Source organism: Poromitra crassiceps (assembly GCF_964638095.1).
Source record: "Poromitra crassiceps genome assembly, chromosome: 15".
Taxonomy (NCBI): domain Eukaryota; kingdom Metazoa; phylum Chordata; class Actinopteri; order Beryciformes; family Melamphaidae; genus Poromitra; species Poromitra crassiceps.
The window spans coordinates 38227498-38243319 of NC_139634.1; the positions used below are offsets into that span (position 1 = coordinate 38227498).

The following is a 15822-nucleotide window of genomic DNA, read 5'->3' on the forward strand; positions in this document are numbered from 1 at the left end:
AAGGTCAAGGTGAGCTCTCCAACGCCATTTTCAAGCTTGTTAACGCGATATCTCAGGAATGCCTTGACGGAATTTAATCAAACTTGTCTCAAACATCGACTTGGACTCAAGGATGAACTGATTACATTTTGGTGGTCAAAGTTCAAGGTCACTGTGACCTCTCACACACCCAATTTCCAAGCTCTGTAACGCAACATCACAGGAGCGCCTTGACGGAATCTCTTCCAATTTGCCTCAAATGGCGATTTGGACTCCAGAATGAACTAATGGCGGAGGCATAAGTCCGCGTTGCGGTCGTTCTAGTTAATTCTATGTCATATTTTCCATAAATGTCAATCACCGTTAAACAAAACTGAAGAAGAAGAAAAAGACCAGTGAGTGTGCAGCCGGGAGTGTTTGGCTTGTTGACCCCTCGCCTGACTGCACTCGACTACTCTCGTCTATTTTCCAGGCGAGCAGGTAGTCAAACTCAAACGAGTTTAATCTGACATTTCAGGCAATTTTACACTGTCGATCACATTTAAACAGCCCAGAGACTTTGATGTAGTACCAAGGGTGGCCAATCACAGTCCCCCTTTGGATCTGCCCCTGCCTTGAGTCACATTTGTCAAATCACATGGACTTCACCCGACACAAACCAGGGAACAGGCAGTCAATCTCTCCTCACTGAGAAGAGACACACAGACACACCGAGAGACAGAGGATAAGATTCACCTCCAGACCAAACCCACAACTTCCATTGAGGGAGGACAGCAGCTACAGCAGGGAATACTGAGAATACTGGAATACTGGAATACTGCCACTTCAACATGCTGCTGACTCCACACACTGAACAGGAGATTTAGAGAAACAAACACGGCTCAAAGTGAAAGTACCTCCCAGTGAATTTTCTAGAGGAGGGAGCGTGGACCAGTCACATGGAGCCACGTGACTGGTCTTTTGACTGGTCTGCCTGGTGAGTTTTCAGCTTCACTCCGAGAGAAAATGGCTTCCTCATCAGAGGAGGATTTCTCCTGTTCCATCTGCCATGACATCTTTAAAGATCCTGTCGTCCTGTCATGCAGCCACAGCTTCTGTAAAGCCTGTCTGCAGAGCTGGTGGACAGAGAAACAAATACATGAGTGCCCACTTTGTAAGAAAATATCTTCACAAGGTGAACCACCCGTTAGCTTGGTGATAAAGAACCTGTGTGAGGCTTTCTTACTGGAGAGAGATCAGAGAGCTTCAGCAGGATCTGAGCTTCTCTGCAGTCTGCACTGTGAGAAACTCAAGCTCTTCTGTCTGGACCACCAGCAGCCAGTGTGTGTCGTCTGTCGAGATTCAGAAAAACACACCGACCACAAATTCAGACCCATCGATGAAGCTGCACGAGATCACAAGAAGGATCTTCAGGAATCACTGGAGCCCTTACAGGAGAAACTGAAGCTCTTTAATAAAGTTAAAGGAAACTGTGTTGAAACAGCAAAGCACATTAAGGTCCAGGCCCGACGCACAGAGAGGCACATTAATGAGGAGTTTAAGAAGCTTCACCAGTTTCTCCAAGAGGAAGAGGAGGCCAGGATCACTGCACTGAGGAAGGAAGAGGAGCAGAAGAGTCAGACGATGAAGGAGAAGATAAAGCGTCTGAGCAGAGAGATAGCAGCTCTCTCTGACACAATCACAGCCATACAGAAGGTGCTGAAAGCAGAAGATGTCTCATTCCTGCTGAACTACAAGGCTACAGTGGAAATAGTCCAGCGCCCCCTGCTGGAGGATACAAAGCTGGACTCAGGAGCTCTGATAGACGAGGCCAAACACCTGGGCAACCTGAGCTTCAGAGTCTGGGAGAAGATGAAGGAGATGGTCTCCTACACTCCTGTGATTCTGGACCCAAACAGTGCCGGTACAGAACTCATCCTGTCTGAAGATCTGACCAGTGTGAGAGGTGCCGAAGAGGAGCAGCAGCTTCCTGAAAACCCACAAAGGATGGACTCCTGGTCTGTCCTGGGCTCTGAGGGTTTTAACTCAGGAACTCACAGCTGGGATGTTGAGGTTGGAGACAATACAGACTGGGAGCTGGGTGTGTTAGCAGAGTCTGTCCAGAGGAAGCGACTCATACAGTCTGGATCATGGAGGATAGAATTATATGATGGTGAATACGGAACACGCTCCCCACCAGATAAATGCATTGTTCTCCCAGTGAAGAATAACCCCCAGAGGATCAGAGTGCATCTGGACTGGGACAGAGGAGAACTGTCATTCTCTGATCCTGATACTAACACACACATACACACCTTCACACACACCTTCACTGAACGGCTGTTTCCATACTTTTACACTACAGAACTCCCTCTAAAGATTTTACCAGTGAAGGTCTCTGTAAAAGTGGACCAGCAAAGTTAGAGATGCTGGTAGTGATTTTGGTTTCAGTGTGTAGACCAGTTACTCACCCTAGAACACAGTTTCCCATGATCCTCTACTCCCTCCTTCTTGACCTTTCACCTGCTGCTCCGCCTCACTTGCCAGCTGTGTGTGATTAGGACTGATGTACTCACTTTGTCTAACAACTGTGTTCCTCCCAACAACCTTCCAACCAACCATTGATCCACTTTGCCTATAAATGAAAGTGATTGTTTACTGTTTGAATAGTAAAATATATTTTGATTAGTATGGATATTTGTTGTATTTGTTGGATATATGTATCTGATTCATGTCAGATGCTCCAAACTGGTGTTTCGATTTCAACTGTAATCATTCAGATTTGGCAGTTGTTCATAGTTGATCTTTTTAGTTTCAATCATGAGAGACCAGAGGGTAAGGTTAATCAGCAAGCTTTATTAAAGTATGGCATGGCGATAGGATTCATGGCCTGAAGCGGTATGGCATTAATTCTGATGGCGTGGCAGCATGGCAACTGATTCTTTGGCGTAGTGACTCCGTGGCAGGATGCCTCTCTTCTTGAGGCGGGAGGGCATCTGCTCGGAGAACCCCCCCCATAGGGGGTTCTTCGGGAGTCAATACATTGGTGGTGGACTGGGGAGGTGGGTGGGGTGAAACGCGGCTTCCAGAGAAGGAGTTAGATCAGCTTAGTGCAGCGGCTAGAGGACAGGGAACAAGGACTGTGATGCGCCCGGCGTGGCTATAAATACTGCCACGTCATGGCCTCGGCACTGACGACATTAACGCCGTCACCTAGGCAAGTGCGTCACTACTGCACTGACGACATTAACGACGTCACGCTGGGATTACTGCACTTGTCGTCACGCTAGGATTACATGTGATGCTGAGGTCGCTATGTCTCTAGATTACATGTGGCGTGAGGCAGCGTGTCTGGTCTTCATCTTGAAACTAGGTCGAGACCATCATTAGTTTATAGGCTAATCATTATATTTGTAGGCAACTGACAGTTCAACTTGATTCAATATCAATTCCTCACGTATACCAACCTGTAGTTTGTTTGTGAATGTTAGAATTGAATATTGAATTTGATTTTGAGATTAGATTTTGATGTTGAGTGTTTATTGATTATTGTATTCCTTTACTTCTTGGCTTGCATTACAGAACCACTTAGACAAATTATGCAACAAACATTTAAATAAACTTTAACGCATTGATCTGGACTGTGGGACATTTTGTTTTAATACAATCTGACCGTTGTACCATGGTGCTGATAGTCTCCTGAACACATACTGTAGAACCAACCCCTTTCTAACACTGTGTTTGACTAACTTACTTTTGAGTGCAATCAGTCAAATACAAAGCGTAGGAAGGTGGAGGAAGGTGGATTTTGATTTTATTATAACTATAGTATCCAGCAATTGATTTGCAACATAAGATGCATAAGCTGCCTGATTAGGTAATAATAATATTGAGGGTTTAATATAATTTGTCATATAAAAGTAATTGTAGTTTAAAAACAACATTATAGCCTACTTACACAGTTGTAATTGCACAGTAATGTAATAAGTATTTTTTTTATTTAATTACATATACATTATGTATACATGTGTATGTATATGCATATATATACATGTGTATGTGTATATATATACATTTTGAACTCATTTATTACATTAACATTAGTTATTACGTTATAGATTACGTTATTAAGGTTCCTATAGGTTTGAAGCTTGTTGAAGTAGGCTCTACTCACTCTTTATTTTACAAACACTTTTATGGAAAAGATAAATATTTCTGTTCTCATTAAAGCTGTGTTCTGCTAAAGAGCTGCTCAGGCTGTCTTTATTCAGAATGAAGATATCATTTATATGATTACAGTATGTTGTGCACTACATCAAACAGGTCTCCTCTTATAAATATCTAGGGGTCTACTTCCATAATCTGCTTAACTGGCAGACGCACGTGTCAAATATCTGCTCAAGGATTCATCAGCGCCTTCATTTTCTGTGGCGTCTGAGAGTCTTTGGAGTTGGTAGAAATATTATGATGATCTTTTATAGAACGACCATTGAGTCGGTACTGCGCTATGGTATAACTAGTTGGTTCGGGAACCTAACGGTTCAATCAAAAGCCCCAAATAGTTAACTTGGTCAAGACAGCAGGGAAGGTAATGGGGCAGCCCCCACCCCCTGCCCCCCAGCACTTATATGTCCAGTCTACTATTCAGCAGGCCAACAACATCTTAGATGACCCCTCGCATGTGCTCAATTCCCAATTTGAGCTTCTAAACTCAGGAAGGAGGTACAGGGTCCCTCTCTGTTTCAGCTTCTAAACTCAGGAAGGAGGTACAGGGTCCCTCTCTGTTTCAGCTTCTAAACTCAGGAAGGAGGTACAGGGTCCCTCTCTGTTTCAGCTTCTAAACTCAGGAAGGAGGTACAGGGTCCCTCTCTGTTTCAGCTTCTAAACTCAGGAAGGAGGTACAGGGTCCCTCTCTGTTTCAGCTTCTAAACTCAGGAAGGAGGTACAGGGTCCCTCTCTGTTTCAGCTTCTAAACTCAGGAAGGAGGTACAGGGTCCCTCTCTGTTTCAGCTTCTAAACTCAGGAAGGAGGTACAGGGTCCCTCTCTGTTTCAGCTTCTAAACTCAGGAAGGAGGTACAGGGTCCCTCTCTGTTTCAGCTTCTAAACTCAGGAAGGAGGTACAGGGTCCCTCTCTGTTTCAGCTTCTAAACTCAGGAAGGAGGTACAGGGTCCCTCTCTGTTTCAGCTTCTAAACTCAGGAAGGAGGTACAGGGTCCCTCTCTGTTTGAGCTTCTATACTCAGGAAGGAGGTACAGGGTCCCTCTCTGTTGCAGCTTCTAAACTCAGGAAGGAGGTACAGGGTTCCTCTCTGTTTGAGCTTCTAAACTCAGGAAGGAGGTACAGGGTCCCTCTCTGTTTGAGCTTCTAAACTCAGGAAGGAGGTACAGGGTCCCTCTCTGTTTCAGCTTCTAAACTCAGGAAGGAGGTACAGGGTCCCTCTCTGTTTGAGCTTCTAAACTCAGGAAGGAGGTACAGGGTTCCTCTCTGTTGCAGCTTCTAAACTCAAGAAGGAGGTACAGGGTTCCTCTCTGTTTGAGCTTCTAAACTCAGGAAGGAGGTACAGGGTCTGTCTCTGTTTCAGCTTCTAAACTCAGGAAGGAGGTACAGGGTTCCTCTCTGTTTCAGCTTCTAAACTCAGGAAGGAGGTACAGGGTTCCTCTCTGTTTCAGCTTCTAAACTCAGGAAGGAGGTACAGGGTCCCTCTCTGTTTGAGCTTCTAAACTCAGGAAGGAGGTACAGGGTCCCTCTCTGTTTCAGCTTCTAAACTCTGTGTGGAGATTTATGAAGACAAATAAATCTATGCACCACGAAAGAAGGAAAGAAGGGGGTCTGGGTGTGTGTGACGTGTGTTTGTTATCTGATTATAGCTGCATCTAACGATCATTTTCATGGTCAATTATTTTCGCGATTGTCCGAAAATGGTGAAAAATGTTGTATTTGTATTTGTATTTATTTAGCACATATTAAAATAATCGGCATACAAAGACACCATCAAATGCAATTTAAATAAAAGAAAACATGCAAGGAGATTCCAAAAAGCCCTCAAGGGGCTTGACAAAGCGGCATCCCCCAAAATATCTTAAAGGCACAAAAAAGCATAGCATAAAAAACATAAATCAGAACACGCTCGCGCGCACACACACACACACACACACACACACACACACCTACACACACACACACACACACACACACACACAAGGACATCAGAGTACAGAGATTAGAACAAACAAAATAAGTAAAAAATGTTAACAAAAAAACAGAACAAAAAAAGACAGAAATGCAAGTGGCAAATAATGTTGGGCTATTTATATAGCAACATATTTTTTGTATATTTTTTAAATGACTGAGGAGAGAGTTCAACAAGGTGGGTGGGGAGTGAATTCCATATCTTGGAACCTCTATAGGTTATGTTAAATTGAGATGAGGTGGTACGCGATTGAGGGGGGTGGAGCTGAAGTGCTTTTCGGGTTGGGTAATTGTGAAATTGATTGTTAGGAGTAAAGAAATTGTGAAAAAAAGAGGGAAGTATTTTGTTCAAAAAATCATATACAAATTGAATGACTTGAAGGGTGTTAATCTGAAAAATATTTACAATGCCAAGTTTACGAAATAGAGGTAAAGAGTGACTTCTTGGATCTGAGAAGGTAATGATTCTCACTGCTCGTTTTTGCAACCGAAAAATCCGTTGTAGTTTTGTTTGATGAGTGCTAGCCCAAGCAATGTTACAATAACTGATGAAGGGGTAAATCATAGAATAATAAAGGTTGAGAGAAACTTTTGTGTTGATGAGATAGCGGATTTTTCCAATTATACCAATGTTCTTTGCAATTTTGGATGATATTAATGAAATATGAGGTTTCCAAGATAGGTTTTCATCAATAAGTATACCAAGAAAACGAGTCGATTTGACATTAGCTATTGCAATATGGTCAATAAGAACCATTATATTCTCAGTGTGCTTCTTATAATTGGGACCAAACAAAATGAAATTAGTTTTCTTAATGTTCAGTGACAGTTTGTTGATTTTAAACCATTTTGACATTTTTTCCAATTCCTCGTTCCAATTCCTCGTTGTGTTTCCCAAAGCCCAAGATGATGTCCTAAAATGTCTTGTTTTGTTCACAACCCAAAGATATTCAGTCATAGCGGAGTAAAGAAACCAGAAATATTCACATTTAAAAAGCTGGAATCAGAGATTATCTTTCTTTAAAAAAAAAATCAAACCGATTGATTATCAAAATATTTGTTGATTAATTGAGTAGTTGACAACTAATCGATTAATCGCTGCAGCTCTATATCTGATTGGCCTTGTCCTTGTGCTGCTCAGGTCACTGGTCCCAACTCGACCGCCAACAGCATCATGGCATCCTTCCATCAGCAGAGGCCTGCAGCGGCTCCACAAGGTCAGCCAGCCGGAAGTTCGCTCCAGGCTTTCTGTCCATCCACTGATCCATCACCTAATGTAATCATTTAATTCCAAATGTATTTCTCTGTCTAGACGCTGAGATCCTCACGCCTCCAAAGATGAGAAACGGGGTCAAGTGGAAGCTCGCTATTCTCAAGTAGAACTGCTTTGTTTTTTTTGTTTTTTAACTGTAAAGTAAAAATTATGTATTAATAAAGGTTCATTTAAAACAGCTCACCTAGCCAATGTCTTTAATCCTCTACATGATAGAAGCATAAAATGCATGATTGTCTGTTTTAAAGGGAAAATCCACCTAAAATAAACACTTAACACGTTCACTGCCAACAACGTGTAAACACGTTTTCAGAATCCAGCTGTTGACTGCCAGCGACGTGTAAACACGTTTTCAGAATCGATTTTTTTTTTTTGACGGTGGGACGTTGATCTAACCCTTTTACGTCTCTTATATAAGTATTGGACGTGTACAACGTGTACAACCCATTCCACCGACCCACTAAGTGGCGACAAGGAAGTAGGAAGGCAAGCAAAAAGCAGTGTGATCCATTTCCATTCTCATGAAAATGGATTGGCGGAGGCGCTTTCGTTTCCGCGCTGATTGCTGGCGGTGCGGGATTGCAAACGTGCATGGTGGATTGCGGATGGAGCACACTTTGAGGCACGCAGCGTAAATATGACCAGAGTCGCAGGGGCTTCATCGGAGCTCTCGGCCAGGGCTCCGGGAGGCGGGCGAGTCCAGCCGGGCTTCCTCGGGGAGCGGCCACGCAGACAGGCACAGCCAGGCACAGCCGCACAGCGGCAGCGGGGCAGTGAGACTGGTGACACGCTTGTGGTGCAGCAGGCTATTTTGCAAATTGGAAACAGCCATAAAAGGCTTTTAGAATGGGATTTTCAACCCATTCTTTTTTGTTTCTTTTTCGCTCTAATTTAGAGTAATTTAATTTCTATTCAGAAATTTATTTGAGAGGTCGAGAGTATGAGAAAGTGCATTTGCACAGGTAGGAAAGTGCTTGTGACAGGGCGCTGCAGCCAAGAAGAACGCCCACGGAGGGAGGAGTTGAGCAGAGGGGAGTTTCCTGCTGTTATGGAGGAAATTACTGTTCAAAACTATTGTTTAGGTCTTACTGATGCCAAAAATGAATGGTTAAAGTGATCGAATTTCACAAAAAGCCGTTTATCTCTGAATATTTTTTCTGACGCTAAAACCATGCTGTATTCAATTGCTAATGCTTACATAACTACTAACTCTACAAACTAACTCTTTTAGACAGAGAAAGTACACATTCTATTAGTACTTTTGAGATATTGTATGTTCACAAACTCCAAGCAGAAAATAATCCTCGGCTCTTGTAAAATGAGCCAGAATCCTCAAAAAACGGCTTGGCAGAAGCTACCTACAGCAAAAAAAAACGGCTGGCAGTCAATGTGTTAAAAGAAGAGAAAATAAAAAAGGCTGTTCTGGCTCCAGTAGTTGTGCTTTTCTTCTTGGTGGATAAACGGTCAATCGTAGATGAGGTGAGGTCACCTCCAGATGTTTCCAGCAGCTCCAGTGGAGTTTGATATGAGAAGATGTTTCAGGATGTCAAACATGTTTGGTAAACGTCAGGTTTTGCTGTCAGTCCCTCACAATCAAAGAGCGAGGACTTCTTTCTACAGCCGCCATTTTGCACCAAGAGACGTTCAACAATCACACAGAGAGAGATCCATCGTAGAAGAGGAGAGAGAGCAGTTTCTCCACCACAGGAGCAGGAGAGAGACCAGCATGCACTGCAGCAGAGGTTGGGGAATGAAAAATCTTTACATTTGATGAGCAAGTGGCTGTGTTAAACCCTGGAAAACAAGAGGAATGGTTTAAATTAGACATTTTTAATCTGATTTTAGGTTTTATTTTGTTTTTTCTTTGACATGCAAAAAGTCTTCAGAAAAATCTGTCAGTAGTTTTCACATTTATTAGGTTTGGGAAAATGTTTATTTTTCATTTTCCCAACAGCAGATTAAAATGACTGAATAATCTTTGAATCTGAACTTGTAGAAAAATATAATTTAATGTCATAGCCTATACATTGGCATCAACCGGTTTTCCTTTTAAAACTCAGAATTTTTGCTGACAACTTTAAATCCACAATTTGAAGATTTATTTGGGCAAGACTCTCATACAGAAATAGAAATTCTATTTTGGATGGGCCAGTACGAAATTGGACGGGCCCACTTGCCCCAGGGGCGGGGCGGGGCGGGGGGGGGGGGGGGGGGGGGTTATAAAAACATTGTATTGGCTCTACAGCACACCGCACTATTAAAACACCTGGGTTTATAGGCTACATAGGTTCAAAAACTGATTTTGCTAGCGGGTTTGGGGAGCAAATTTTGATTTCCCTGATCTAAATATGTGCAATTTCAAGACATTTGGAAAGACTGCAAAAACAATATCTTTGAAACCATAGGCCAGGGGGCAATACCTACAATAGGCCTACATTACAACTGGAACTTAATGCACCTTACTTTTATTATTGCTATTATTATTACTCACACTGCTGTAGCATATAATATAGCCTAATATTAAGTAGTCTACCTTATATTGTCACTAATACTCAATATTTTTTGATAAAGATTGTAGGTGTAGCAGAACTGACACTTTTAGTAGCCTATTTCTATTTTATTGTCTTAATAATCCAATTCTTCACAATGTCTCTGTTTATATAGCTATTTTCCCTACCTGAATGTGAGCGATCAATATAGATTTCTGACTCTGATTCTGAACAGCAGAGTTAAATGTTGGAATGAATGATCCTCCACACACTATCTGTTTTGTTTCTGTCTGCTTTTCGTAGGCTACCTGCTCTTGCTCCCATCATCCCTCTCCCCCCCCCCTCTCTCTCTCCCCTCTCTCTCTCTCTCTCTCTCTCTCTCTCTCTCATCTTGTCGTGTATCTCTTCCCAAAGCTGAGATCATTGACTGACACGTCTCCGTGAACAACACTATGTGGGCTAAATGCTGCCTCAACCTGAGACTGAAACAAAAGTCGCGACCGCACATCCACCTCTTATTAACAACTATAAGTAAACTATTTGATTTTAGTTCAATTCAGATCAGTTCAGTTTGAATCCAGTAGTTGGCGGTAATGCAACTTTGGCTGCCAACCGCCGTAAAAAATAAACAGAAGAAGAAGAAGAACCAGGAACTCGCCGTTCCTGCCCGAGAGAGAGACAACGATAAGATTCACATCCAGGCTCCAGCCCAAACCCACACCTTCCACTGAGGGAGGACAGCTACAGCAGGAATACTGCAAAACCGCTGCTGTCTCCACACTGAACAGGAGAAACACGGCTCAAAGTGAAAGTAACTTCCAGTGAACTTTCTAGAGGAGGGAGTGGAGCCACGTGACTGACTCACTTCCTGTTTGACTGGTCTGCCTGGTGAGTTCAGCTTCATGTTCAGCTTCACTCAGAAAGAAAATGGCTTCCTCATCAGAGAAGGATTTCTCCTGTTCCATCTGCCATGACATCTTTAAAGATCCTGTCGTCCTGTTATGCAGCCACAGCTTCTGTAAAGCCTGTCTGCAGAGATGGTGGACAGAGAAACAAAGACATGAGTGTCCAATTTGTAAGAAAATATCTTCACAAGGTGAACTACCCGTTAGCTTGGTGATAAAGAACCTGTGTGAGGCTTTCTTACTGGAGAGAGATCAGAGAGCTTCAGCAGGATCTGAGCTTCTCTGCAGTCTGCACTGTGAGAAACTCAAGCTCTTCTGTCTGGACCATCAGCAGCCAGTGTGTGTCGTCTGTCGAGATTCAGAAAAGCACACCGACCACAAATTCAGACCCATCGATGAAGCTGCACGGCCTCACAAGAAGAAACTTCAGGAATCACTGAAGCCCTTACAGAAGAAACTGAAGCTCTTTAAGAAAGTTAAAGGAGACTGTGTTGAAACAGCAAAGCACATTAAGGTCCAGGCCCAACGCACAGAGAGGCAGATTAATGAGGAGTTTAAGAAGCTTCACCAGTTTCTCCAAGAGGAAGAGGAGGCCAGGATCACTGCACTGAGGGAGGAAGAGGAGCACAAGAGTCAGATGATGAAGGAGAAGATAAAGCGTCTGAGCAGAGAGATAGCAGCTCTCTCTGACACAATCACAGCCATACAGAAGGTGCTGAGAGCTGAAGATGTCTCATTCCTGCTGAACTACAAGGCTACAGTGGAAAGAGTCCAGCGCCCCCTGCTGGAGGATACAAAGCTGGACTCAGGAGCTCTGATAGACGAGGCCAAACACCTGGGCAACCTGAGCTTCAGAGTCTGGGAGAAGATGAAGGAGATGGTCTCCTACACTCCTGTGATTCTAGACCCAAACACTGCTGGTACATTCCTCATGCAGTCTGAAGATCTGACCAGTGTGAGAGGTACAGAAGAGGACCAGCAGCTTCCTGAAAACCCAGAGAGGATTGAATACGACAACTGCTCTGTCCTGGGCTCTGAGGGATTTATCTCAGGAACTCACAGCTGGGATGTTGAGGTTGGACACAATGAAGACTGGGAGCTGGGTGTAGAGGAGTCTGTCCAGAGGAAGGAGGAGGACATACAGTCTGGATCATGGAGGATAGAATTATTTGAAGGTGAATATGCAACACGCTCCTCAACAGATCCACGCATTGTTCTCCCAGTGAAGAATAACCCCCAGAGGATCAGAGTGCATCTGGACTGGGACAGAGGAGAACTGTCATTCTCTGATCCTGATACTAACACACACATACACACCTTCACACACACCTTCACTGAACGGCTGTTTCCATACTTTTACACTACAGAAGAACTCCCTCTGAAGATTTTACCAGTGAAGGTCTCTGTAAAAGTGGACCAGCACAGTTAGAGATGCTGATAGTGATTTTGGTTTCAGTGTGTAGAAGAGTTACTCACCCTAGAACACAGTTTCCCATGATCCTCTACTCCCTCCTTCTTGACCTTTCACCTGCCGCTCCGGCTCCGCCTCACTTGCCAGTTTGTTCCCTTTTTCTAACAACTGTGTTCCTCCCAACAACCTTCCAACCAACCATTGATCCGCTGTGCCTATAAATGAAGGTGATTGTTTACTGTTTGAATGGTTAATTAATGGAAACGTATATTTTGATTAGCATGGATATTTGTTAATATGCCTGATTCCTGTTAGATGTTAGCTCTAATCCAGATATGGCAGTTGATGTTTTTAGTTAGTTTATAGTCTAATCAGTATATTTGTAGGTATGTGACAGTTCAACTTGATTAAATATTAATTATTCCTCACGTACCAATCTGTAGCTGGTAATATTTGTGAATGTGTGAATTGGATATTGAATTTGATTTTGATGTTGAGTGTTGTTTATTGATTATTGCCGCGTGAAGGACCGAGCATCCGTGGTACGTGTGCTACCAGGACGCAAAGAAATATGTCTGATCTCATTAAAGTTGTGTTGTGCTAAAGAGCTGCCCAGGCTGTCTTTATTCACAATGAAGATATTAATATGATAAAGTATGTTGTGTACAGTATACATATACCCAATCCCATCTCAAATCCCAGCCCTCCCTCACCTCTCAAGGAAATGATTGAGATTTAAACCCATGTGGTGACGACAACATAGTCTGCTAGTGATCTAGCAGGCTTGGGACAGAAACCTCAACTGCAGTCATGTGACTCTGGTGGATTGAGCAGCTGGGGCTATTTAAGCTAATCAATGTCTCTTGTTCTTGAGTCTAACTTTATTTGATAGGAACAAATGCATTAAACAGAATTCATTTAATGAAGAGAGAAAAGCAGCAAATTTATGAAGTTGTAACCAACATGTTTGGTATTTTTACTGATACATGATGAAAAACATTAATTGATAATACAAATTATAGTCATATCTAACACATTTTCTGTTGGATTAATAATTCAATTGGCTAATAGTTTCAGCACTATTAGGCAGTGTTTTGTGTTCCTGTGTGGCAGAATGTCAGTGTAGCCTAGTACTTTTTTACCTGCGTACTAAAACTGGTTGGATCACAGCCCAGAAAGTAGTCAGATGAAAATGGGGAATATTCCAAATGCATCAAAAAATAAATTGCCAACTGAAACATGCTGTGGAAAAACATACATTAAACTAAACAACCATTCAGTCTGATTATTTTGCGATGATTGCTGTCTTGCCTTACACTTCTTACACAGCACACACACTAGACAGAAATCACTTGACACAAACTGTTGACTCAAAATGATTTTATTGCGGCAGTAACCAATCAGTAACTTCTCTTTGTCACAAGGTGTCGCCAGTTCATCAATAAAGTGGACTGGACTTTGTGTGTGTGTGTGTGTGTGAGATCTGATTAGGGCTGCATTTAACGATCATTTTCATGGTCAATTATTTTCAATCCATTTTGATTAATTGTCATAAAATGGTGAAAAATGCCGATCAGTGTTTCCCAAAGCGGAAGATGACGTGCTCAAATGTCTTGTTTTGTTCACAACCCAAATATATTTAGTTTACTGTCATAGCGGACTAAAGAAACCAGAAAATATTCACATAAGAAGGTGGAATCAGAGATGATCTTTCTTTAAAAAATATATATTTGTTGATTAATTGAATAGTTGACAACTATCGATTAATCGCTGCAGCTCTATATCTGATTCCCATTGTCCTTGTGCTGCTCAGGTCACTGGTCCCAACTCGACCGCCAACAGCATCATGGCATCCTTCCAGCAGCAGAGGCCTGCAGCAGCTCCACAAGATCAGCCAGCCGGAAGTTTGCTCCATGTTTTCTGTCCATCCACTGATCCATCACCTAATGTAATCATTTAATTCCAAATGTATTTCTCTGTCTAGACGCTGAGATCCTCACGCCTCCAAAGATGAGAAACGGGGTCAAGTGGAAGCTCGCTATTCTCAAGTAGAACTGCTTTGTTTTTTTTGTTTTTTAACTGTAAAGTAAAAATTATGTATTAATAAAGGTTCATTTAAAACAGCTCACCTAGCCAATGTCTTTAATCCTCTACATGATAGAAGCATAAAATGCATGATTGTCTGTTTTAAAGGGAAAATCCACCTAAAATAAACACTTAAAAGAAGAGAAAATAAAAAAGGCTGTTCTGGCTCCAGTAGTTGTGCTTTTCTTCTTTAAAAATTGTAAATTGTAAATTAAAAAGGTAATTATGTATAAATAAAGGTTCATTTAGAACATCTCACCTAGCCAACGAACCAACGTCTTTAATCCTCACAGTTGCATGATAGAGAAAATCCACCTAAAATACTTAAATACTTAAAAGAAGAGAAAATAAACAAAATGTTGTTCTGACTCCAGTAGTTAGTTGTGCTTTTATTCTTGGTGGATAAACGGTCAATCGTAGACGAGGTGACATCACCTCCAGATGTTTCCAGCAGCTCCAGTGGAGTTTGATATGAGAAGATGTTTCAGGATGTCAAACATGTTTGGTAAACGTCAGGTTTTGGTGTCAGTCCCTCACAATCAAAGAGCGACGGCTTCTTTCTAGAGACGCCATTTTGCACCAAGAGACGTTCAACAATCACACAGAGAGAGATCCATCGTAGAAGAGGAGAGAGAGCAGTTTCTCCACACAGGAGCAGGAGAGAGACCAGCATGCACTGCTGCAGAGGTTGGGAAATGAAAACTTGGTAAATTTGGTGAGAAAATGTGTGTTACACCCTGGAAAACAAGAGGAATGGTGAAACATTTAGAATCAGATTTTCTTTCCTTTTACATGTAAGAAGTCTTGAGAAACTGTTACTGTCAGGAGTTTTCACATTAAGTTTTACTTTTCATTTGCCAAACAGCAGATTAATGACGTTCAATTAAAGGAATCAAAACTTGCATAATCCATATCTAAACAGCAGAAATATTGATCAATGACTTCAATGGCATCAACCGGTTTTCCTTTTAAAACTTAGAATTTTTGCTGACCACTTTAAATTCACAATTTGTGAACTTTTATTTGAGCAAAACTCTCCTCCATACAGGCAAACCAGTTTGTCACTGCGGTGTCAAGTGAGATGCTCCAGGTGGCGCTCCAGCTCTACTTTTCACACAAAGGTAAAGCTGCCAACACTCTGATCTGGTTCACTTTGACATCAGTATTTGTGCATAATGTGAAACGCACTGGTGTGATATACTGACAATCTATATTCAAGTAAAAGTACAATTACTCCCATTAAAAAAAAAAGCAAAATTGAAAATTAGCATTTGAGAAACCTACAGGTAAAAGTTTAACAAATAAAAAATAAATACCTAATAAATCACTCAAAGTACAAGTTACTTTCCATTTTAATATTTATCCAGTGGAGAGAAGAAGAAAAAAGCATGTCACATACTGTATTCTCTGATCCTGATCTTTAACTTCAGTTGGCTATATTTGAATACATGATAAAGACAAAGCAGGAAAAATACAACCTGTTAATGTAGCTTGATAAAGAAACCCCCAAA

At 41.9% G+C, this 15822-nt stretch overlaps 3 protein-coding genes across 3 annotated transcripts in view; all 3 read left to right on the forward strand.

Moving 5' to 3' along the window:
- Positions 1-7535, forward strand: part of elp1 (elongator acetyltransferase complex subunit 1) — a 49095-nt gene extending 41560 nt beyond the window's left edge. Inside the window, exons 35-36 of the mRNA XM_083652166.1 lie at positions 7290-7365; positions 7461-7535. Coding sequence (XP_083508292.1) covers positions 7290-7365; positions 7461-7528 — 144 coding nt within the window. The 3' untranslated portion in view covers positions 7529-7535. The remainder of the gene's footprint in view (positions 1-7289; positions 7366-7460) is intronic.
- On the forward strand, positions 729-12244 carry LOC310790476 (E3 ubiquitin-protein ligase TRIM35-like; the record flags this gene model as incomplete). The annotated part of the gene is made up of 2 exons (XM_083652170.1): positions 729-871; positions 10723-12244. The coding sequence occupies exon 2, from the start codon at positions 10838-10840 to the stop codon at positions 12242-12244; it is 1407 nt and encodes a 468-aa protein (XP_083508296.1). The 5' UTR covers positions 729-871; positions 10723-10837.
- On the forward strand, positions 985-2382 carry LOC310790479 (nuclear factor 7, ovary-like; the record flags this gene model as incomplete). Its single annotated transcript, XM_083652173.1, has 1 exon — positions 985-2382. One exon carries the CDS (start codon positions 985-987, stop codon positions 2380-2382), a length of 1398 nt encoding a protein of 465 aa, XP_083508299.1.
- Positions 12245-15822: the final 3578 nt, after the last annotated feature.